Source organism: Saimiri boliviensis, chromosome 7 (assembly GCF_048565385.1).
Source record: "Saimiri boliviensis isolate mSaiBol1 chromosome 7, mSaiBol1.pri, whole genome shotgun sequence".
Taxonomy (NCBI): domain Eukaryota; kingdom Metazoa; phylum Chordata; class Mammalia; order Primates; family Cebidae; genus Saimiri; species Saimiri boliviensis.
The window spans coordinates 30,151,771-30,172,736 of NC_133455.1; the positions used below are offsets into that span (position 1 = coordinate 30,151,771).

General features: G+C 39.6%; 1 protein-coding gene and 1 non-coding gene across 2 annotated transcripts in view; one reads left to right on the forward strand and one right to left on the reverse strand.

The window, feature by feature from the left end:
- Window positions 1-391: 391 nt before the first annotated feature.
- PAH (phenylalanine hydroxylase) overlaps window positions 392-20,966 on the forward strand; it is a 77,961-nt gene continuing 57,386 nt past the window's right edge. Inside the window, exons 1-2 of the mRNA XM_003929620.4 lie at window positions 392-591; window positions 8,329-8,436. Coding sequence (XP_003929669.1) covers window positions 532-591; window positions 8,329-8,436 — 168 coding nt within the window. The 5' untranslated portion in view covers window positions 392-531. The remainder of the gene's footprint in view (window positions 592-8,328; window positions 8,437-20,966) is intronic.
- On the reverse strand, window positions 16,207-16,352 carry LOC120365101 (U4 spliceosomal RNA). Its single transcript, XR_005580120.2, has one exon. It is a non-coding gene; the product is annotated as a U4 spliceosomal RNA (small nuclear RNA).

Genomic DNA, 20,966 nt, shown 5'->3' on the forward strand with positions numbered 1-20,966 from the left:
TAGTTTTCTAGAGTCAGCGCACAGCCACGCAGTGTGCTTTAGAGGTTCACAGAAAGGAAAATAACGACAAAATCTCCATGAGAATCCTGACTGTTTCGTAGGGGGCAGGTGGGGCGGATTATTCATATAATTGTTATACCAGAGGGACGCAGGCTTATTCCAATTGCAGAGAACCCGCTTCCCAGGATTCTGAGAGTCCCGGAAGTGCCTAAACCTGCCCTTGGGTTCTTGTCATCACCCGGGGCGGGCAGCCGAGGGGTGCCTCCCGCGTGTGCTACACCCTCTCTCGGCCCCTCCCCTCCGGCCCGTCCACGGCAGGTGACCTGGAGGAGCAGGCAGGCTGCCCTGGCCTCTTGCGTCAGGACAACGCCCACCAGGGGCGTTACTGTGCCGGATGCACCGCGCAAGGAGACACCCTTTGTAACTCTCCTCTCCACCCTAATGCCAGGTTAAAACCCTCAGCCCCACGTGCTGTTTGCAAACCTGCCTGAGGCCCTCAAAAGCCAGAGACCTCACTCCCGGGAAGCCAGCATGTCCACTGCAGTCCTGGAAAACCGAGGCTTGGCCAGGAAACTCTCTGACTTTGGACAGGTGAGCCACAGCACTCTGAGCTGCTCAGGTAGGGGAGTTTGGGCCTCCAGAGAAAGAGGGCTGAAGTCGGCTGGTGCTTCCTAGTTTCATAAGCTCAGTAAGAAGTCTGAATTCACTGGAAGCTCATGAGAATGTACAGGAAGTCAACAGACAAATGTCCTCAACAATGGTTTCTAAGTGGGAGAACATCTGTCCTGTGTGGCTTTCACAGGAATGAGTGAGCGTTGCTTTAAGGGGCTGGGGATCTGGCCTCCAGAACTGCGACCAATTAGCTGTGTGTCTTTGGACAAGTTACTGTCCCTTTCTGTTGTCTGTTTACTCTTCTGTACACTGAAGGGGCGGGTCCCTCATGGTCTGGGGTTGGAGATGGGGTCCTCTTGTTCTCTTCCGTAATATTTATAAAGTGCTCTCAGCCAGGTATCAAAATGGCAGAATGATAACTATCCTCCTTTCACGTTGGGAAGCCGATGAGGCACAAAGAGAATTTAGGCAGAAACTTACTCAGACCCGGGGAGGCAGGAACTAAGCAGAGAGGAAAATAACCAAGAGTTAGCCCTGGGCGTGAATGTGAAAGAACCCTAAATGTGACTTGAAAATAATGGCCAAGGTATATTCCATTCTCCAGGATTTGTTGGCATTTTCTTGAGGTGAACAATTGCAAAATACATTCTTTAATGTAACCTATACATTTACACAAGGCAGGAAGTCTACTCCTGGACTCTGAGATTGAGTCGTAAAGCCCAGGCCTGGGAGGTAATGTGAGTCTGCAGGCCCTGTCATCTGCAAGATTAGGGAGAAGAGTTGTCAGGAGAGAACAGGAGGCAGCTGTTAAACTGTTAAAGTTAATATAACTAGAAAGTCTGCAGAAGTTTGGACTGATTTTTTTTAATCCTTAAAAAAAAAAAAAAAAAAAAAAGGTGCATGGCTCTTAGGAGACGGAACTTACCTTGCAGAGGAACAGTGTGAGAGTCAGAGTGATCCCAGAAGAGATCCTGGCTTCATCCTCCACGTAGTTTCAGGGCTGCTGGCAACAGGGTCCCCACAGCTGTGGGAAGGGATTAGGGGCAGGGATTTGGTCAGGAAAATGTGGGGCTTTAAAGTTCTTTACAAAGCACTTCATAGCTTGAGAATCCACAAATAGTATTAATATCAACCAAAAGTAGTGTCTCATTATAGAGTAAATGTGAATTTGCAGACACATTTAGGGAAAATTTATAATTCAAAAAAAAATTAGGCTGTATATTTATCAATGGTTCCAACATTTTCTGTGGTTAAGAATCACCTGAGATGGTTTTGAAATGGCAGATTCTAAGACAACCTGATTTAATAGGTTTAGGTAAAGCCCAGGGAACTACATTATGAGGAGGAATCACCAGGATATTCTGGAGTTGAGATCCAAGGAACACTCATCGAGAAACACTAATTTAGAAAGCGTATGGAGAGAATGGAGCAAGTGAAAAGGGATCAGCATGGTGAAATGTAGGCTGTCAGGAGTGGTATTGACTAACTGCTGACTGGACCAGAGTAAATCTTTGACTTTGCAAGAAACAGAGAACTGAATTCCTACATTATGTTCATAGCAAGGGGAATTACAGAACAACTGATCATTAGGAACCTGAGTTCTTGACCAGCCTCCACTGCCTTTGTGACCTCAGGTGAGTTATTTTCTCCCTTTGCCTCTGGGTTTTGCTTCTCTCTCATGTGAGGGAGTTTAACTAGGTGAGCACTAAGGACAAATCAATCTGTGTGAGTCAGTTATCATTTCCACACGGCATCAAATGCCACGTGGAAAGCATAAAGAAGTGATTGTGCACGTGGGATGAGGGGCACAAACATTTCCTAAGAGAGGTGAGACCCAAGAGAGCCTTTAAGGAAGGGTGAGATCTTGGAAAGAGAAATTTGGTGATTTGCTCTAATGAAGAGTTAAAAAGGCAAGAAAGAAAGCAGCTTGGCTGGAAAGGAGGTTCCTGTAGATGGGCCACCAGAGGCGAGGTACCGCAGAGACTGCCAAATATCAGCAAGAAGCACTTTATTCTGATGATCGTGGGGAGGGAGCCTTTGAGGGATTAGAAGTAGAAGAAGGAAACAAGAAAAATCGTCTTAGGCTGGATCAATGCAGGCCACTAAGAAATGGTTTCAGGTGATGACAGTGGGAACAAAAAAGTGCCTGGCGCCCAGAGACATTTCTGGATAAGATGAGATCAGACTTGGCATTTGGCTGAACACACGCTGGAGTAGGGTAGGGGTGACTGAATTTCAAGCCCAGGTACCTTCAAGTCTGAATTGCCCTAGTCAAAGGTGGCATCTGTTGATGTGTATCAGAATTATCTTACTTTTCTCAGACGCCAACAGGAGAAAAGAGTGTTGCCAAGTGAACTAGAAACAGAAAAATCTTTTGTCATTTCTATGAAACTGGAAAGAACAAGGCTCAGTGTTCTTTGGCAGGAAGAACACTGAAGTCAGAGACTCTTCTGTACCTCTCTGGCAGGGTTTAAAAGGGGGAAGGAGTATAGAGGCTGTGAGAGATTGTGATTCATGGACAGTATGCAGAGATCAAATAACCTGGGTTCAGATCCTGGCTCCACTGCTGTGTAACCATAGGCAAGTTACTTGACCTCTCTAAGCCTCAATTTTGTCATCAATAAAAGGAGGCACTTGGTGCATAATAAAACCTACTTCTTACATTGTTGCCAAAATTACATGATATAATACAAATCAAGTGCTTATTATAATACCTGGAAATTATAGGCTCTAAATAAATGGTTCATAAACAGTTTTTTAGAAAGATAACATCATGATCAAAATAGGAATATTTAACAGTTTAGTCTTCCATGTCATTTGAAGCTCACTATAATCACTCTTGCTGGCAAATATGGTATTGACTTCACACCTCAGTTTCATGGGATATTTGGGGGAAAATCTGAATTTTCTGAATTGAAAGAATTTTTTGCTAAGGGTCATCAGTATTCATGCAGGGCTTGTTATTCTGAGTCACTATGAGACTTCTAACACAGCCTTCTCTCATTCAGATGATGTAACGTCTATTCCATTAATTTCATTAACTTGCTTACAAGAGAGTAATTGTTCTGCAAATTTTTTTCTTTCCGTTTTTAGGTACCTGCTGTTTATTGTAGACACACGTAGAATTTTATATGTTATTTTCAAACTTAGGCTAATGTTTTAGCAAACTCTGGAATGTCAATCCTAACCCTGCCTTTGTTTTCCGTCACATGCATGTAGTAAGTGCTAGATCCTGGACATTCTTTGAGATTTAGTTTAAGACTAAATTTATCTTCTGATAGGTTATTTGTGTACTTTCATGAATTTTGTGACTCTTTCTCAACAATTAGCTATTTCAGATCTCAGCATATGGGAACATGTTAATACTTGCTGAGAGCTTTGCCAAAGCCAAGAGGTCATTTTTGTGTATTTATAATATTTCCATCATTTTTATATATTTATCAATATTCTATTAAAACTGATCTTTTCCTTTTTTCTTTATTTTATTTTATTTTTTTATTTTTTTATTTATTGCATTTTAGGTTTTGGGGTACATGTGATGAACATGCAAGATTGTTGCATAGGTACACACATGGCAGTGTGCTTTGCTGCCTTCCGTCCCCTCACCTGTATCTGTCATTTCTCCCCATGCTATCTCTTCCCACCTCCCCACCCCCCCGCCCTTCCCCTTTTTCCCCCAACGGACCCCAGTGTGTAGTGCTCCCCTCCCTGTGTCCATGTGTTCTCATTGTTCAACACCCGCCTATGAGTAAGAATATACGGTGTTTGATTTTCTGCTCTTGTGTCAGTTTGCTGAGAATGATGGTTTCCAGGTTCATCCATGTCCCTACAAAGGACGTGAACTCATCGTTTTTGATGGCTGCGTAATATTCCATGGTGTATATGTACCACATTTTCCCTATCCAGTCTATCATCGTTGGGCATTTGGGTTGGTTCCAGGTCTTTGCTATTGTAAACAGTGCTGCAATGAACATTCGTGTGCATGTGTCCTTGTAGTAGAATGATTTATAATCCTTTGGATATATACCCAGTAATGGGATTGCTGGGTCAAATGGGATTTCTATTTTTAGGTCCTTGAGGAATCACCACACTGTCTTCCACAATGGTTGAATTAATTTACATTCCCACCAACAGTGTAAAAGTGTTCCTATTTCTCCACATCCTCTCCAGCATCTGTTGTTTCCCGATTTTTTAATGATCGCCATTCTAACTGGTGTGAGATGGTATCTCAATGTGGTTTTGATTTGCATTTCTCTGATGACCAGTGATGATGAGCATTTTTTCATATGTTTGTTGGCCTCCTGTATGTCTTCTTTTGTAAAGTATCTGCTCATATCCTTCGCCCATTTTTGAATGGGCTTGTTTGTTTTTTTCTTGTTGGTCTGCTTTAGTTCTTTGTAAATTCTGGATATCAGCCCCTTGTCAGATGGGTAGGCTGCAAAAATTTTTTCCCATTCTGTTGGTTGCCGATTCACTCTACTGACTGTTTCTTTTGCCGTGCAAAAGCTGTGGAGTTTGATTAGGTCCCATTTGTCTATTTTGGCTTTTGTTGCCATTGCTTTTGGTGTTTTGGTCATGAAGTCCTTGCCTACACCTATGTCCTGAATGGTTTTGCCTAGATTTTCTTCTAAGGTTTTTATGGTATTAGGTCTGATGTTTAAGTCTTTAATCCATCTGGAGTTAATTTTGGTGTAAGGTGTCAGGAATGGGTCCTGTTTCTGCTTTCTGCACATGGCTAGCCAGTTTTCCCAACACCATTTATTAAACAGGGAGTCCTTTCCCCATTGCTTGTTTTTGTCAGGTTTGTCGAAGATCAGATGGTTGTGGGTATGTTGTATTTCCTCTGAGGCCTCTGTTCTGTTCCATTGGTCTATATCTCTGTTTTGGTACCAGTACCATGCTGTTTTGATTACTGTAGCCTTGTAGTATAGTTTGAAGTCCGGTAGTGTGATGCCTCCTGCTTTGTTCTTTTTGCTTAGAATTGACTTGGCTATGCGGGCTCTCTTTTGGTTCCATATGAAGTTTAAGGTGTTTTTTTCCAGTTCTGCGAAGAAGGTCATTGGTAGCTTGATGGGAATAGCGTTGAATCTGTAAATTACTTTGGGCAGTATGGCCATTTTCACGATGTTGATTCTTCCTAACCATGAACATGGAATGTTTCTCCATCTGTTTGTATCCTCTCTTATTTCATTAAGCAATGGCTTGTAGTTCTCCTTGAAGAGGTCCTTTATGTTCCTTGTTAGTTGTATTCCTAGGTACTTTATTCTCTTTGTAGCAATTGTGAATGGCAGTTCGTTCTTGATTTGGCTCTCTTGAAGTCTATTACTGGTGTATAGGAATGCTTGTGATTTTTGCACGTTGATTTTGTATCCTGAGACTTTGCTGAAGTTGTTTATCAGTTTCAGGAGATTTTGGGCTGAGATGATGGGGTCTTCCAGATATACAATCATGTCATCTGCAAATAGAGACAATTTGATTTCCTCCTTTCCAATTTGAATACCCTTTATTTCTTTTTCTTGCCTGATTGCTCTGGCTAGAACTTCCAGTACTATATTGAATAGGAGTGGGGAGAGAGGGCATCCTTGTCTAGTGCCAGATTTCAAAGGGAATGCTTCCAGTTTTTGCCCATTCAGTATGATATTGGCTATTGGTTTGTCGTAAATAGCTTTTATTGTTTTGAGATACGTTCCATCAATACCTAGTTTATTGAGGGTTTTTAGCATAAAGCGTTGTTGAATTTTGTCGAAAGCCTTCTCTGCATCAATTGAGATAATCATGTGGTTTTTGTCTTTGGTTCTGTTTATGTGGTGAATTACGTTTATGGACTTGCGTATGTTGAACCAGCCTTGCATCCCCGGGATGAATCCTACTTGATCATGGTGGATGAGCTTTTTGATATGTTACCATTTGGTGTGTTTTTGGAGTGGCTGGTACTGGTTGTTCCTTTATATGTGTAGAGCCTCTTTCAGGAGTTCTTGTAGAGCAGGTTTGGTGGTGATGAAATCTCTGAGTGCTTGCTTGTTTACAAAGGATTTTATTTTTCCTTCACTTATGAAGCTTAGTTTGGCTGGATAGGAGATTCTGGGTTGAAAGTTCTTTTCTTTAAGGATGTTAAATATTGGCCCCCAATCTCTTCTGGCTTGTAGGGTTTCTGCTGAGAGATCTGCTGTGAGTCTAATGGGCTTCCCTTTGTGGGTAACCCGACCTTTCTCTCTGGCTGCCCTTAGCATTTTCTCTTTCATTTCAACCCTGGTGAATCTGACGATTATGTGCCTTGGGGTTGCTCTTCTTGAGGAATATCTTTGTGGTGTTCTCTGTATTTCCTGGATTTGAATATTGGTCTGCCTTGCTAGTTTGGGGAAGTTTTCCTGGATAATATCCTGAAGAGTATTTTCCAGCTTGGATTCATTCTCTTCATCACATTCAGGTACACCTATCAGACGTAGATTAGGTCTTTTCACATAGTCCCACATTTCTTGAAGATTTTGTTCATTCCTTTTTGCGCTTTTTTCTCTGTTCTTGCCTTCTCTTTTTATTTCATTGAGTTGATCTTCGACCTCTGATATCCTTTCTTCTGCTTGGTCAATTCGGCTGTTGAAGCTTGTGCATGCTTCACGAAGTTCTCGTGTTGCGTTTTTCAGCTCCATCAATTCACTTATACTCCTCTCTATGCTGTCCATTCTCATCAGCAGTTCGTCCAATCTTTTTTCAAGGTTCCTATTTTCTTTGCGTTCGGTTAGAACCTGTTCTTTTAACTCACTGTAGTTTCTTACTACCCACCTTCTGAAGTCTGATTCTGTCATTTCATCACCCTCCTTCTCCATCCAGTCTGGTTCCCTTGCTGGTGAGGAGTTGTGATCCCTTTTAGGAGGAGAGGTGTTCTGGTTTTGGGAGTTTTCATCCTTTTTGCGCTGGTTTCTTCCCATTTTTGTGGGTTTATCCACCTGTTGTCTGTCTCTGTCCCAGGGAGTTGGAGCTTTATGAGTTTCCCTTGCACTACTGCCTTTTTTGATTTTTCTTTCAGGTCTGACCCTCCCAGCTAGCAGCACGCCTCAATCTTTTCCTTTTTTCATTATCTGAATACTGTTTTGACAGAGCTTGTTTTTAGCATGCTTTTACAGATGAGAAAACTAAGAAAGCTGAGTGATTTGCCCAAAGTAGTCCACTTGGAAAATGAAAGAGAGAGGATTCCAACCCAGGTCTTAGGACTCAAAAGCCTGTGCATATTCTATTTTTAGTACTTTCCATACTGTGTTTCTCAATGTCTTTCTGGGACATTTTATAAACTATATTATATCACTTCTAACGATCTTTTGATTTGTTATGTATATGTCTATTAAGTTAAATTGTGAGCTCCCAAAAGATAGAGCATTGTCTTATTCATCTTTAAATTTCTCAGAGCCTGAATAGTGCCTGGAACTTAGTAGGTGCTTATTAAAAGGTATTGAATTTACAGGACCGAGTGGTAACAGCAATGAATAATTGAAGCTTCCTTAAGTTGATAACTGACCCAGTAGCATCACTGAACATTTAATTGCCCTGGACTTACTTATTTTCCACCACACTACATATTTCTATATAGAATATATATAGCTCTTTGTATTGCAAGACTTAACTAGAAGAAAGTGTTCATGTTTGCTTTGTTCATGGAGGTTTAATAGGAATGAATTGCTGAACCGTGGAAAATGTTTTAACCAAATGCATCTTATCTTGTAGGAAACAAGCTATATTGAAGACAACTCCACTCAAAATGGTGCCATATCACTGATCTTCTCACTCAAAGAAGAAGTTGGTGCATTGGCCAAAGTATTGCGGTTATTTGAGGTCAGTGCTTCATTCATGTTTGCTTGGATAATGGCATAGCAAACTTCCATGTTATTTTCTAGTTACATGCAATGAAAAGAATGCAGGATCTGGACAGGAAGGTTTGATTTTCAGCTCAGGTTCTTACGTTAACCAACTGTGTGACCTTACCTAAGTCATTCGGTCTCTCTGAACTTCAGTTTTTCCATTCACAATATAGTGCTGATAATATAATGGACTTTGCTTATCAAACACAAATTCCAAGGTCATTATTAAGAATTTCAAGAAAGTTGCAAAGGACATGAAACCCCAAGTGTGATTCCTGTGGGATGACACTGGTTGCACATCCCAGGAGCTGGCCCTGGCTTCAGTCCTCTTTTATCAAGCTTTCCTTGAATTAATTACAATCTTCTCAGTGTTCCCAAAGCACTTCTTATTTTGAACTGCTGTACTTCTTCGCTTGTTCAGTATATACATTTCTGTCTAGCCCTGAGGATGGCTGCTTCAAGAAGAGAAACTTGCCTCAGTCATCTTTGCATCCTCAACAGAACCTGAGTTTTATATACCTTGTGTTCAATTAAGAATGAAATTCAATCTAAAGAAAAACAAGTTTTTCATCGTTGGGCATTTGGATTGGTTCCAGGTCTTTGCTATTGTAAACAGTGCTGCAATGAGCAAACCACACAGCTATGTGTGTACCTATTGCAACAATCTTGCATGTTCATCACATGTACCCCAAAACATAAAATGCAATAAAAAAAAACTACCAAAAAAAAGAAGTTTTTAACTTAATAAGTTCTTTTTAAGTAAAAAAAAAATGTTTTAAAAGTCTCTTTTCACTTTTCAAGCCAATTAATTTTTTTTTTTTTTTTTTGATACAGTCTTACTCTGTCACTCAGGCTGGAATGTGGTGGCATGATCTCAGCTCACTGCAACCTCCACCTCCCAGGTTTGAATGATTCTCATGCCTTAGCCTCCTGAGTAGGTGGGACTACAGGCACATGCCACAATGCCTGTCAGATTTTCATGTTCTTAATAGAGACAGGGTTTTGTCATATTGCCCAAGCTGATCTGGAACTCCTGGGCTCAAGAGATGGGCCTGCCTTGGCATCCCAAAGTGCTGGGATTACAGGTGTGGGCTACCAGGCCTGGCCAAAGCCAATTAATTTTTACCCTGAGTTTTTAAATATAATTAAATCTTGTGATTGAATATATGAGTAAATAGAGAAAAGGCAGATTTCTTATCTAGAATTCCAAATAATTTAAGTAGTGGGTTTTGTATAGTGACTTTTTTTTTTCCCAAAAAGTACCCTATGGAAGGGGGAAAAGAGTCTCTTTACAGTGGTGAAATGTGACAAAGACACCTCAGCCATGTGACCAAAATCAGCATTATCAAAAAAGAAACTGAATATTAAAACAAACCTTTTCTTAATAGTAAAAAAGAAAAAAAAAAAACTAAAAATTAACATCATGATTGATGTCATATTGATAGAATGTATCCTTGGTAGGATGAAAATGGCACATTACTACTGTGGTCTTTCTCCCCAGAACCCATAACCTCAGTCTAACCATGAGAGAAAAAATCAGATGAATTCTAATTGAGGAACATTATCCAAAATACATGACCAGTACTCCTCAAAACTCTCTGGTCATCAGACACAAATACTGCCTGAGCAATTGTCACAATGAGAGGAACCTAAAGAGACGTGAAGACTAGGTGTGACATGGTATCTTGAATGGGATCCTAGAACAGACACAAGACATGAGATATAAACTAATGAAATCTGAATAAAGTATGGTCTTTAGTTTATGATGTGCATCAATATTGGTTCATGACTTGTAACCTATGTTCCCCACTAATATAAGATGTTCATAATGGGGGAGACTGGGTCCAGGTTATGTGGGAACTCTCTGTGCTATCGTTTCTATTTTTTCACAAAATTATTCTTCAAAAATCGCCTTTAAAAATTAAGCCTAGGGGAAGAGAATGTGTGTCTGAGTGAGAGCAAGTAATGAGTGTAGAGAAGAGAGAGCATTTTTGGAATGACAAACTGTTCACGAGAAAGAATGTATCTGTAAAACGCACCTTTGTAACTTTTTAGCTTTTGTATTAGATAATCGGCATTTTCTCCTTGAGAGGTTGCCCCTTAGGCCTAAGACAGAGTTAATAAATTAAATAATAGTAAATGAGCAGAATGTTTTCAACCTAATAAATAAACCACAAGTAACTAAATTACCAGAACTGGATGAAATGCACTCAAGACATGTGTGTTTGTGTGGCGGGCGGGGGTGAGAGAAGGGGGTGCATGTATGTGTTTGAACTCTGGGTGAACTCTCTGAAACATTATCCAGAATCTCAACTGCACAGGTCAGTAAGGGATGTTATTACACCCATTTTACGGAAGAGAAAACAGAGGCCACTCTATTGGGTGACTGAAGAAGAGTTGTTAGTGAGTATTGATTTTTTTTTTCCAAACATATTTCAGACGTTGCTGTAGAAATTGTATAGGCCAGCATACTTCTCTCCTTATTAACAGCCTGCCAAAATGTCACAATCATTCAAAGTGCTGAGTTAAGGCCAGGCATGGTGACTCACACCTGTACTCCCAGCACTTTGGGAGGCTGAGGCTGGCAGATCACTTGAGGCCAGGAGTTCAAGACCAGCCTGGCCAACATGGTGAATCCCCGTCACTACTAAAATTACAAAAATTATCTAGGCGTGGTGGTACATGTCTATAATCCCAGCTAGTCAGGTGGCGGAGGCATGAGAATCTCTTGAACCCAAAGGCAAAGGTTTCAGTGAGCTGAGATCACGCCACTGCACTCCAGCCTGGGCAACAGAGTAAGACTCTGTCTAAAAAAAAAGATGCTGCATTAAGAGAGAGAATCTAATTCTTCTATTTGTGGAACCACATTATGTGATGAGCCAGGCACATACGACTCTTCATTTAATCCTCATTAAACTAAGTGAAGGTAGTACTCTCTCTTTATGTTTGAGGGAACTGAAGTTCGGAGCAATTGAGTAATTTGCTCAAGATCACACAGCTAATGTGCAGTGGAAATGTCACTGAACCCTGAATATCAGATTACCAAGCCCATGATCTCTCTATTACACCCCACAGCTCTGCCAAATACAGCTATCCCTAAACATCTGAATCACTCTGGAATTTTTCAAAAAATGCAAATATCCTGACTGCAGTCTCCCATTCTTGGGGGAAGGGGGCAAAACTGTCTGTCTCTAGGTATTTTTTTCTTTCATTAAAAAAAAAAAAAAAACCTTAAAAATCAAGGCTTTCCACTCTCCCTAGTCTTCCAAATCTTTCTCATCTTCATACTTTCTCAAATATACCTGATGGGAAAAATGCATTTAAATGCAAGAAAATTAACTACTAATATTCCTTCCATCTATTATCAAACACTGTTAACATTTTGACATATCACTTTCATTTTTTCCTGTATGATTACAGTTTCAAAAACTACAAATTAACATATTGTTTCTTGAGAAAAAAAAATTGGAAGATAAAGCTACAGTCTTTTCTGATCTTCCCTCTATCCTGATCATTCTACAAACTTTCTAGCCAAGACAACGTAATTATGAGTGTAGCATATTTCCTTCCATTCCTTTGGAAAAGTATGTTGATATTGACCAGTGGCATGCTGTGCACGTTGGTCTGCAACCTCTTTCAGTAAGCACAATGGAGCAGCCAAGAGGATGGACCCCATGGATGCAGGACTGAGGCTTAGAGAGAGTCACTTGACTTCTCCGTGCTTCAATTCCTCATCTGTAAAATGGAAATAATAGTCTTGTCTACTAATAGGGTAATTCTGAAGATTAAATGACTTAATGCATGTAAAACCCTCAGAATATTTATTAACTGTTAAGTAAGAATTACTATATATATATATTTTGTGAATGCAACATTTAAAAAATGTACACACAGATCAGGTTCATAACTTTTAACTTCTGAAGTATGGTTCTTAATATATGTGTATCATATTTTATTTATCATCCCTCTATTTTTGGCATCCATACTGTCTTCTATTTTCTATAGTCACAGACAAATCTGCAGTATTTTGTTCAATTTTTTGGGTACATAATATGCAAAAATATTTTTAGGGTAGATACTAGAAGTGGAATCTGGTCCTAGAATATGAGCATTTTTAGTTTTAATTAAAACTATAAGTTTTTCTCCAAATGTCCTGTAGGAATTTATACTCCCACTGGTTCAACATGAGAATACTCATTTCTCTATACATTTAAGAATATATGCTTATTATTGCCTTTAATCTTTGACAATATAGTGAGTGAAATGTGGTAATTTGATTTAATTTTCATTTTCCTGATTATTAGTGATACAGAGGTCATATTTTGTGACTTTTTAATTTTTCTTTTTGTAAATTGTGACTTGTCTACACATTGCATTTTTTGTTGCAAATGTGCCTTTTTGTTACTGATTTCTTGACATTTTATATAATCTGAATACTGTTATGTGTGTTACAAAGATTACCTCACAGTCTTTCTTATTTTACTTGGGTTGATGGTATAATTTGTCATACTGAAATTTAAAATTCTGATATAATCAAAACATTTTCTGTCCTTTTTAAAAATGTGCTTTGGATTTTTGTTTGTTCTAAAGTTTTTTAAACTCTACTGGTGACTCTGATGCCCAGTCAGGAATAAGAGCCACTATTCTAAGCTATTGCCTGGGAAGAGATTCTTGCTGTGTATGAGAGACTGTGTTATCACTTCACATGAATTAAGTTATATTTAATACTCATGATAGTGCTATGGGGAGTCAGCGATGCCATACCCATTTTAGAGAGGATAAAAATAAAGCTCAGAGACTCAGTAGTTTGTCTAAGGTAGACAAGGTGGTAGAACTTCGGAAATTGACCCAGGTATATTATTCTATATATTTTTTGTATTTTTTTAATCAGAGAAAAACCAATTGCTATGAGAAAGCAAAATTACACAGCAGTTATTTTGCATGTCTCATTGTAAAGAGAATGATTTTTATACTGGGAATGTTGAAACAAAATGTTGAGAGCCAAGAAAAGCATGGCTGGTAGGTCTTAGGACTCTGCCCTTGGGCTAGTGACTCCACTTCATCACCTATCTGTTACTTATGAAGGGGTGAATCAGAGAGCTATCTGGGGCCAAGGTATTATGAGGAGTCAAGAGATCACTATTTGCCCATAGATGAATTCATATCTTTGGTTCCAAATATTATAGTAGCCCCATGTTGTGATATAGAGTAGAAGGAATATAGGCTTGGTACTGAACATCTAAATCTCAGATCTGCCAGTGATTAACTTATGGGCTACGCTATGTCCGATGTGACTCTGAGGCCACAGAAGATGCTCACACAACTTTTATTCCTTTACCCCTTCCACATGTGATCTATGAACCCCATCAGTAATCTTTGAGAAAGCCTGAAGATGAGAAAGATGTTGAAAGACTAAGAAGAGTAGAAAGTCTTGATTTTTAAGTTTTTTTTAAAACGAAAATCTAGAATGAATGATTTGTATTGTTTGTGCACACTTACAGAAAAATGGCAATGACCAATAATAGCTAGGGTTGAGCCATTCACCAGAAGAAAAGTAGCGTGGCAGAACAGGGGGACTGAGGTGAACATACTGTGCTCGTGTATTCATCTCTCTCCCAACATCTCTGTGAATGTGGTGGAGGAGCAAGCCGTAGATTAAAATACAGACAAGATCTTTAAGTTGTGCAGTTTACATTTCTGGGCACTATACAATGAAATTAAAGGAAATAAGTGGCGAAACAAATGAAACAATCTGGACTGTACTTTAGAGCAATGTTTCCTAAATAATATTCTGCCAAAATCTGTATGATAGTAGATGTTTTATCAGAGTAGAATTCCAAGGGTCATTATATCTGAAAAATTCCACATCTAGGTTTTAGAGAGCCATAGTGCACATGAATTTATTAAAGACTGAGAAGTTCTGCAGAGAGGAAACTTGTTCAATGTAATCTCATTCAGCATTTCCTATATGTATGGGACCTTGTTTATGGAAAATCTGTTAATACCTTCCAGGCACTAGTATTGCACTAAACTTATGCTGTTTTAGAGTTATGAACTCCAAACTATCAGCAATGACATAGGTTTGGGGTCCTGAGGGATGGAATAGCATTGGGGTTAAGAGTGTACCATCTAAAGTCAAACTGTTTGGATTTGGAACCCAGTTGCACAACCTGTGAGCTTGATGACCTCAGGAAAGTTATTTAACTTCTTAGTGGCTAGGTTTCCTCATTCTACAAATTAAGATAAGGAGCAGAAGTTCTAGTGAATTGGGGCCAAGTGATTAGGAATATATCAAAACCCCTATCTGCTAACCTAAAAACATCCCACTGACCTCAGTAGATTGTTCTAACTTTCAATTATTTATGCATTAATTTAAACATTTTCTGTGGTGCTCTATATTTTTAGCCTCTACTAACTCATGTCCATACCTTTTAGGAAAATAGTCTCCTGAGAGCCTTTCCTGTAAGTAGCTCAGTAATGGGTTACAAAATGAGAAGCAGGCTCCTGGGGGAAGTACACTGTTCACCTTACTGTGTATTCTCTAGGGAAGGGAACAAGCAAACAAGCAGATATACAAAGCTCTGAGCTCCAAGGCTGTCTCTGACATACATGGGTATGCTTAAAGACAGCATCATTCAATTGATGAAGACAAAGAGGCTCAGACTAGACAAGCTTCCAGGACCTAGACACTTAGAGCCAAAAGCTGCTTCAGAATTTACCATCCATTTTTACAGTAGACAGGCTTTTTGGAAGCAAATGGGAAAGGCACATTATCTATTAGTCATATCCACTTTTTTGTGCCCTTCTTCTGCCTAGGGGATCCACTTCTCCCCTCATCAGATGTTCAATGATCACATCAGATATTTAGTTATCCTACCCTCATCAGATATTCAGTGATCAATGACCTCAACAGATATTCAGTGATCTCTCATTTATACACTTAATTAATTTTTTTCTGATTGTCTACTTTGTCAGAGCCTATATAAATGTTGGGGACAATGGAGTGAGCCAAATAGTCAACCTCCATCCCTATAGAACTAATGGACTCCACATTAAAGGGCAGTTACAATTGAGATGTAACAAGTGCTATGAGGAACTTAAGGTTTTATGAGCATTCTTAATTCAGATGTGAGGCCAAGGAGGCCAGGGGAGGTTTCTTGGAGATGTCAAGCTGAATCCTGAAGGATTTGATAAGGAGAAGGAAGAAGTAAATTCTAGAATGAAGGAACAACTGATTTAGGGGAAGAGAGAACAAAACGTGGTCGGGTCACAGAATCCTCAAAAGCTTTCCCACTTGTGAACCGCAGCATTCCAGGGACAGAGAGGACATCTAGGCAGGTACATGATGTTTGTTACTCCCATATTTGGATTTTAAAGACCTGTCTGTGACCCCTGGGCCTGGTGAGCGGGACTGGAGCAAAAGTGAATCACGAGAATGGCTTTTACCCTCTGGTGTCAGGTACACAGCAGCCCGGAGCAGTGAAATGTTTACCAAGAACATGTTTTTCTTTAATCAAAATAAGAAGTTTGAGTTTCACTGGAGAAAAAAAATGTTCTTATAGCACAGATGACATTTTTATTTTATTCAAACCACAAAATATAGATAATGATATAAAGAACAGCCATGGAACTCAATTCCTACTTAAGAAATAAAATGCTGCAGAGATAACTGAAAGCCCTGAGTAACCCCCTCCCCATAGATTCCTTCCTCAGGGGCAATTATTAATTAGAATTTAGTATGGATTATTCCCACACATCTTTAAAAACTTTTGTTATATATGGATATCCATTAGTGATACATGGCATAGATAGATTTGCAAGCTTCTCAATTAGCAATAATTGATCCTCAGATAAACCTTACTGGTTACAATACTGCCACTGTGCAAAGTTTTGCAAGCTTCATAATATTGGAATCATATTGTACCTCTCCTTCTGCAATTTTGTGTTTTGGGCAGAGGGTGGTAAACACTGGTTTTGAGATTAGACTGATTTGCGTGTATCTATCTATATCTATGTCTATAGATATAGATAGTAGATATCTACATCTATGTGTGTTTTCACCTATCTATATTTATAGATATATGGAACTCTACCTATATCTAAATAGATATAGATAGACAGGTATAAACACATACATATCTATATAGAGAGACACAGAGAGAGAGACAGAAAATGAAAGAAGAATTGTGTTATGTGTATACAGGTATTGATCAACTTACGACCTATGCAACTTACAACCATTTGACTTTACGACCACAATCGCTATACCATCTCCGCTTGCACCATTTCAACTGTACATATAGCCTACTCAACTTACGACCAAATCGTGTTACGACCATTCCGCAGTCCCGACAGTGGTCGTAAGTCAAGCACTGGCTGTATATATATATGTATATATATATATATATATATATATATATATATATATACACATATATATGTATATATATATATATGTATATATATGAAGGAGCAAGAACTGTTGAGAGACATACATATATGGATATCTATCTATTTATCATCTATCTATCTGTCTGTTTCTACAGTTCTTGCTCTTTCGTTTCTCTTCTCTACATTCCATTGAGTGATTATACTCTATCCATTTTCTGTTGGTGAATATTTAGGTTGTTTCCATTGTTCATACAAGCAGTTTTCACTGAACATTTTATACAGGTCTGATGACTTTATTTCGTATCAGAATTTCAAATGGAAAGCTGGCACTGTGTTTTTAGCTGCTAAACAGTTCATATCTGGGCATACTTAAGAAATAGCAACACAAAGCTTGCATTTTAAGCTTTCGTTATAAGTTAGATCTTATACCGGAAACATCTAGACAGGGGCTGTGGTCCACGGATACCATGAGTTGTGATTTTGCTCATTGACAGCCTATACTGAAATAATCCACAAAATTTTTGTTGTTGTTGTTGTTGTTTTTGACAGAGTCTTACTCTGTCGCCAGGCTGGAGTGCAGTGGCGCGATCTTGGCTCCCCTCAACCTCTGCCTCCCTGGTTCAAGAGATTCTCATGCCTTAGCTTCCTAAGTAGCTGGGATTACAGGTGCCTGCTACCATGCCTGGCCAATTTTTGTATTTTTAGTAGAGAGGGGGTCTCACCATGTTGGCCAAACTGATCTCGAACCCCTGATCTCAGGTGATCCACCTGCCTCGGCCTCCCAAAGTGCTGGGATTACAGGTATGAGCCACCGTGCCCGGCCCACAAGGTCTTTTTGATCCAGAATATCTTACCAATTTGGTGGTATAGGAAAAGAAACACCAAAAAATGAGTTATTTTCCCTAAAGGCGTGAACAGAGCCAGATTAAGCTGCTACCCTGGCTCTCTCCAGCAAAGAGTCTCCTCTGAGTTAGGCAGCCCCTACTACCTGGAAGAGGGAGTAGGGGAAGAAATAATCTCATAAAGAGGGAGATGACTGAAAGAAAAAAGGTCCAAAGAATCATACAAGAGACATGCCAAGAGGATGCAAGAATGAGATCTCAAAAGATGGTCTTTGGGGTGAGAATCCCGTGGAAGGTCCAGCTTGAACCTCTCCAAGATCTCCTCCTCCAGACCAAAGTGGGGGATAATCTTGAGCTCCCTGTAGAATATAATTGTGGTGCTCATACTTTCTGGAGTGTTTCTGGTTTCCTGTAAATGACAGTGAATTTAATTCCCATATCCTTGGTCAACTGGGGCATTCTTGGCCCTCCCAGAAGAGGAAATCAGTGAGACATATGAGAAGTTACATCAATATCTCCTCCCGATTTCTCTAACCTTTGCAACTACCATATCTCACCCCCAAATATTGCTGTTGCCACCAGAGAGTTCCCGTCCCGTCCCACTGCAGTTTTTTCTCAAAACAGCTGCCAGAATGCATCATGTAAAACATGAGTCAAATGATATCTCTCTCCTGCCTAATTACTTCCCATAGCTTCTTATATCACTCACAGAGCAAAACCAACGTTCAGATAATGGCCAACGTGGCCTTCCATGGTCTATTCCTGGTCACCTCTCTGCCTGGTGTCCTCATACCCCCACCTCCTGCTCACTCTGCCGCAGTCACGCGGCCTCCTTGCTGGTTCTTCCTCACATTGTGCATTCTCTTACTCCAGGACCCTTGCATTGACTGTTCTCTCACATTTTTCTCCCTCACTGATTTTAGGTTCATGCTTACATGATACCTGTTTATTTTTTGATGACTTCCTGGCTGCATTGTTTAAAATGGCACCTCCATGCACAATGGTGTAGCCAGGACCTCTTTCCTGCTTCGTCTTTCTCCATGGTGCTTACCACCATCTGAAGACTGTAAATATTATTTTGCTGACCATGATCTGAAGACTGTAAATATGTAAATATTTTACATATTTACTGTAGCTCCTGTTTGTCTCCTCCTTTGAGAACATAAAGTTCCACAAGAGCAGAGTTTTTTTTTTTTTTCCTGCTTTTCCCACTGTTACACCTCAGCACCTAGAACAGGGGTTAACACAAAAAATGAATTATTGAACATTCCTGTCTATTTACCTAAGACCAGTGATTTAGAGCATTTTTTGTAAATGTCTTGGTTGTTATTCGCAGTAACCTCTGAACTAGGCCAGGACATAACTTCATTTAAGTTTACTTCAAGGCAACAGCACACAGGTGGTTCAAGAAATTCTCCCTTGCCAGCCTAGTCTCATCTCAAAAGATGATCAGACTTTCCTTCTTTTTGAAGTGTGCTCTCAAAAAAAAAAAAAAAGCTGAGAAAAATAGAAAAATTTAGGGTAAAACAAATATGAAAGGATAAAATGACAAATAAAATGTAATGTGCTCCATCTTTCAGAGAAATGTGTATCTATACCAAGTTGAGGAGGCAGAGTATAAGGAGTACCTACTGAGTATCTATTAATGAAGACAAAAATTGTTTTGTTTTGTTTTGTTTTTATTGCATTTTAGGTTTGGGGGTACATGTGAAGAACATGCAAGATTGTTGCATACGTACACACATGGCAGTGTGGTTTGCTGCCTTCCGTCCCCTCACCTGTATCTGTCATTTCTCCCCATGCTATCTCTTCCTACCTCCCCACCCCCCGTCCCTCCCCCATTTCCCCCCAATGGACCCCAGTGTGTAGTGCTCTCCTCCCTGTGTCCATGTGTTCTCATTGTTCAACACCCGCCTATGAGTGAGAATATGCGGTGTTTGATTTTCTGCTCTTGTGTCAGTTTGCTGAGAATGATGGTTTCCAGGTTCATCCATGTCCCTACAAAGGACGTGAACTTACACCAGAATTAACCCCAGATGGATTAAAGACTTAAACATCAGACCTAACACCATAAAAACCCTAGAAGAAAATCTAGGCAAAACCATTCAGGACATAGGCGTAGGCAAAGACTTCATGACCAAAACGCCAAAAGCAATGGCAACAAAAGCCAAAATAGGCAAATGGGACCTAATCAAACTCCACAGCTTCTGCACGGCAAAAGAAACAGTCAGTAGAGTGAATCGGCAACCAACAGAATGGGAAAAAATTTTTGCAGTCTACTCATCTGACAAGGGGCTGATATCTATAATTTACAAAGAACTAAAACAGATCTACAAGAAAAAAACAAACAAGCCCGTTCAAAAATGGGCAAAGGATATGAACAGATACCTTACAAAAGAAGACATACAGGAGGCCAACAAACATATGAAAAAATGCTCATCATCACTGGTCATCAGAGAAATGCAAATCAAAACCACATTGAGATACCATCTCACACCAGTTAGAATGGCGATCATTAAAAAATCGGGAAACAACAGATGCTGGAGAGGATGTGGAGAAATAGGAACACTTTTACACTGTTGGTGGGAATGTAAATTAATTCAACCATTGTGGAAGACAGTGTGGCGATTCCTCAATGACCTAAAAATGGAAATCCCATTTGACCCAGCAATCCCATTACTGGGTATATATCCAAAGGATTATAAATCATTCTACTATGAAGACACGTGCACACGAATGTTCATTGCAGCACTGTTTACAATAGCAAAGACCTGGAACCAACCCAAATGCCCAACGATGATAGACTGGATAGGGAAAATGTGGTACATATACACCATGGAATATTACGCAGCCATCAAAGACAAAAATTGTTAGGGGCTTTTGCTTTTTAAAATTCTCGTTAAGCTGCCAGATAATATTATCATCTTCATTTTAAACATATAATACCAGTTTTGGAATGGTCAATTAATATATCCAAAGGTAGTGAGTTAGCAGAACCAGAATTTGAACTCTGATTAGTTCCAAAGCCCACATACTTTGCAAGATACCATTCTCCCTTTCAAGGAATAAAATAGAGGAGGAAGAGAATACAGGGCCCTCAGTTTGGGGTCAAAAGAAGATCCAAGAAGGCAAGCCAACTTTTCACCATTATGAATTCTGTTTCTATAGATTTATTTCCTTGTGACCAATACCCCTTTACAAAGATTTTCTTAAAGGATAGGAGAAGAAAGGGGTTTCTGGTGAATCCTTAGAAAAATTGGCAGTTCAGCCG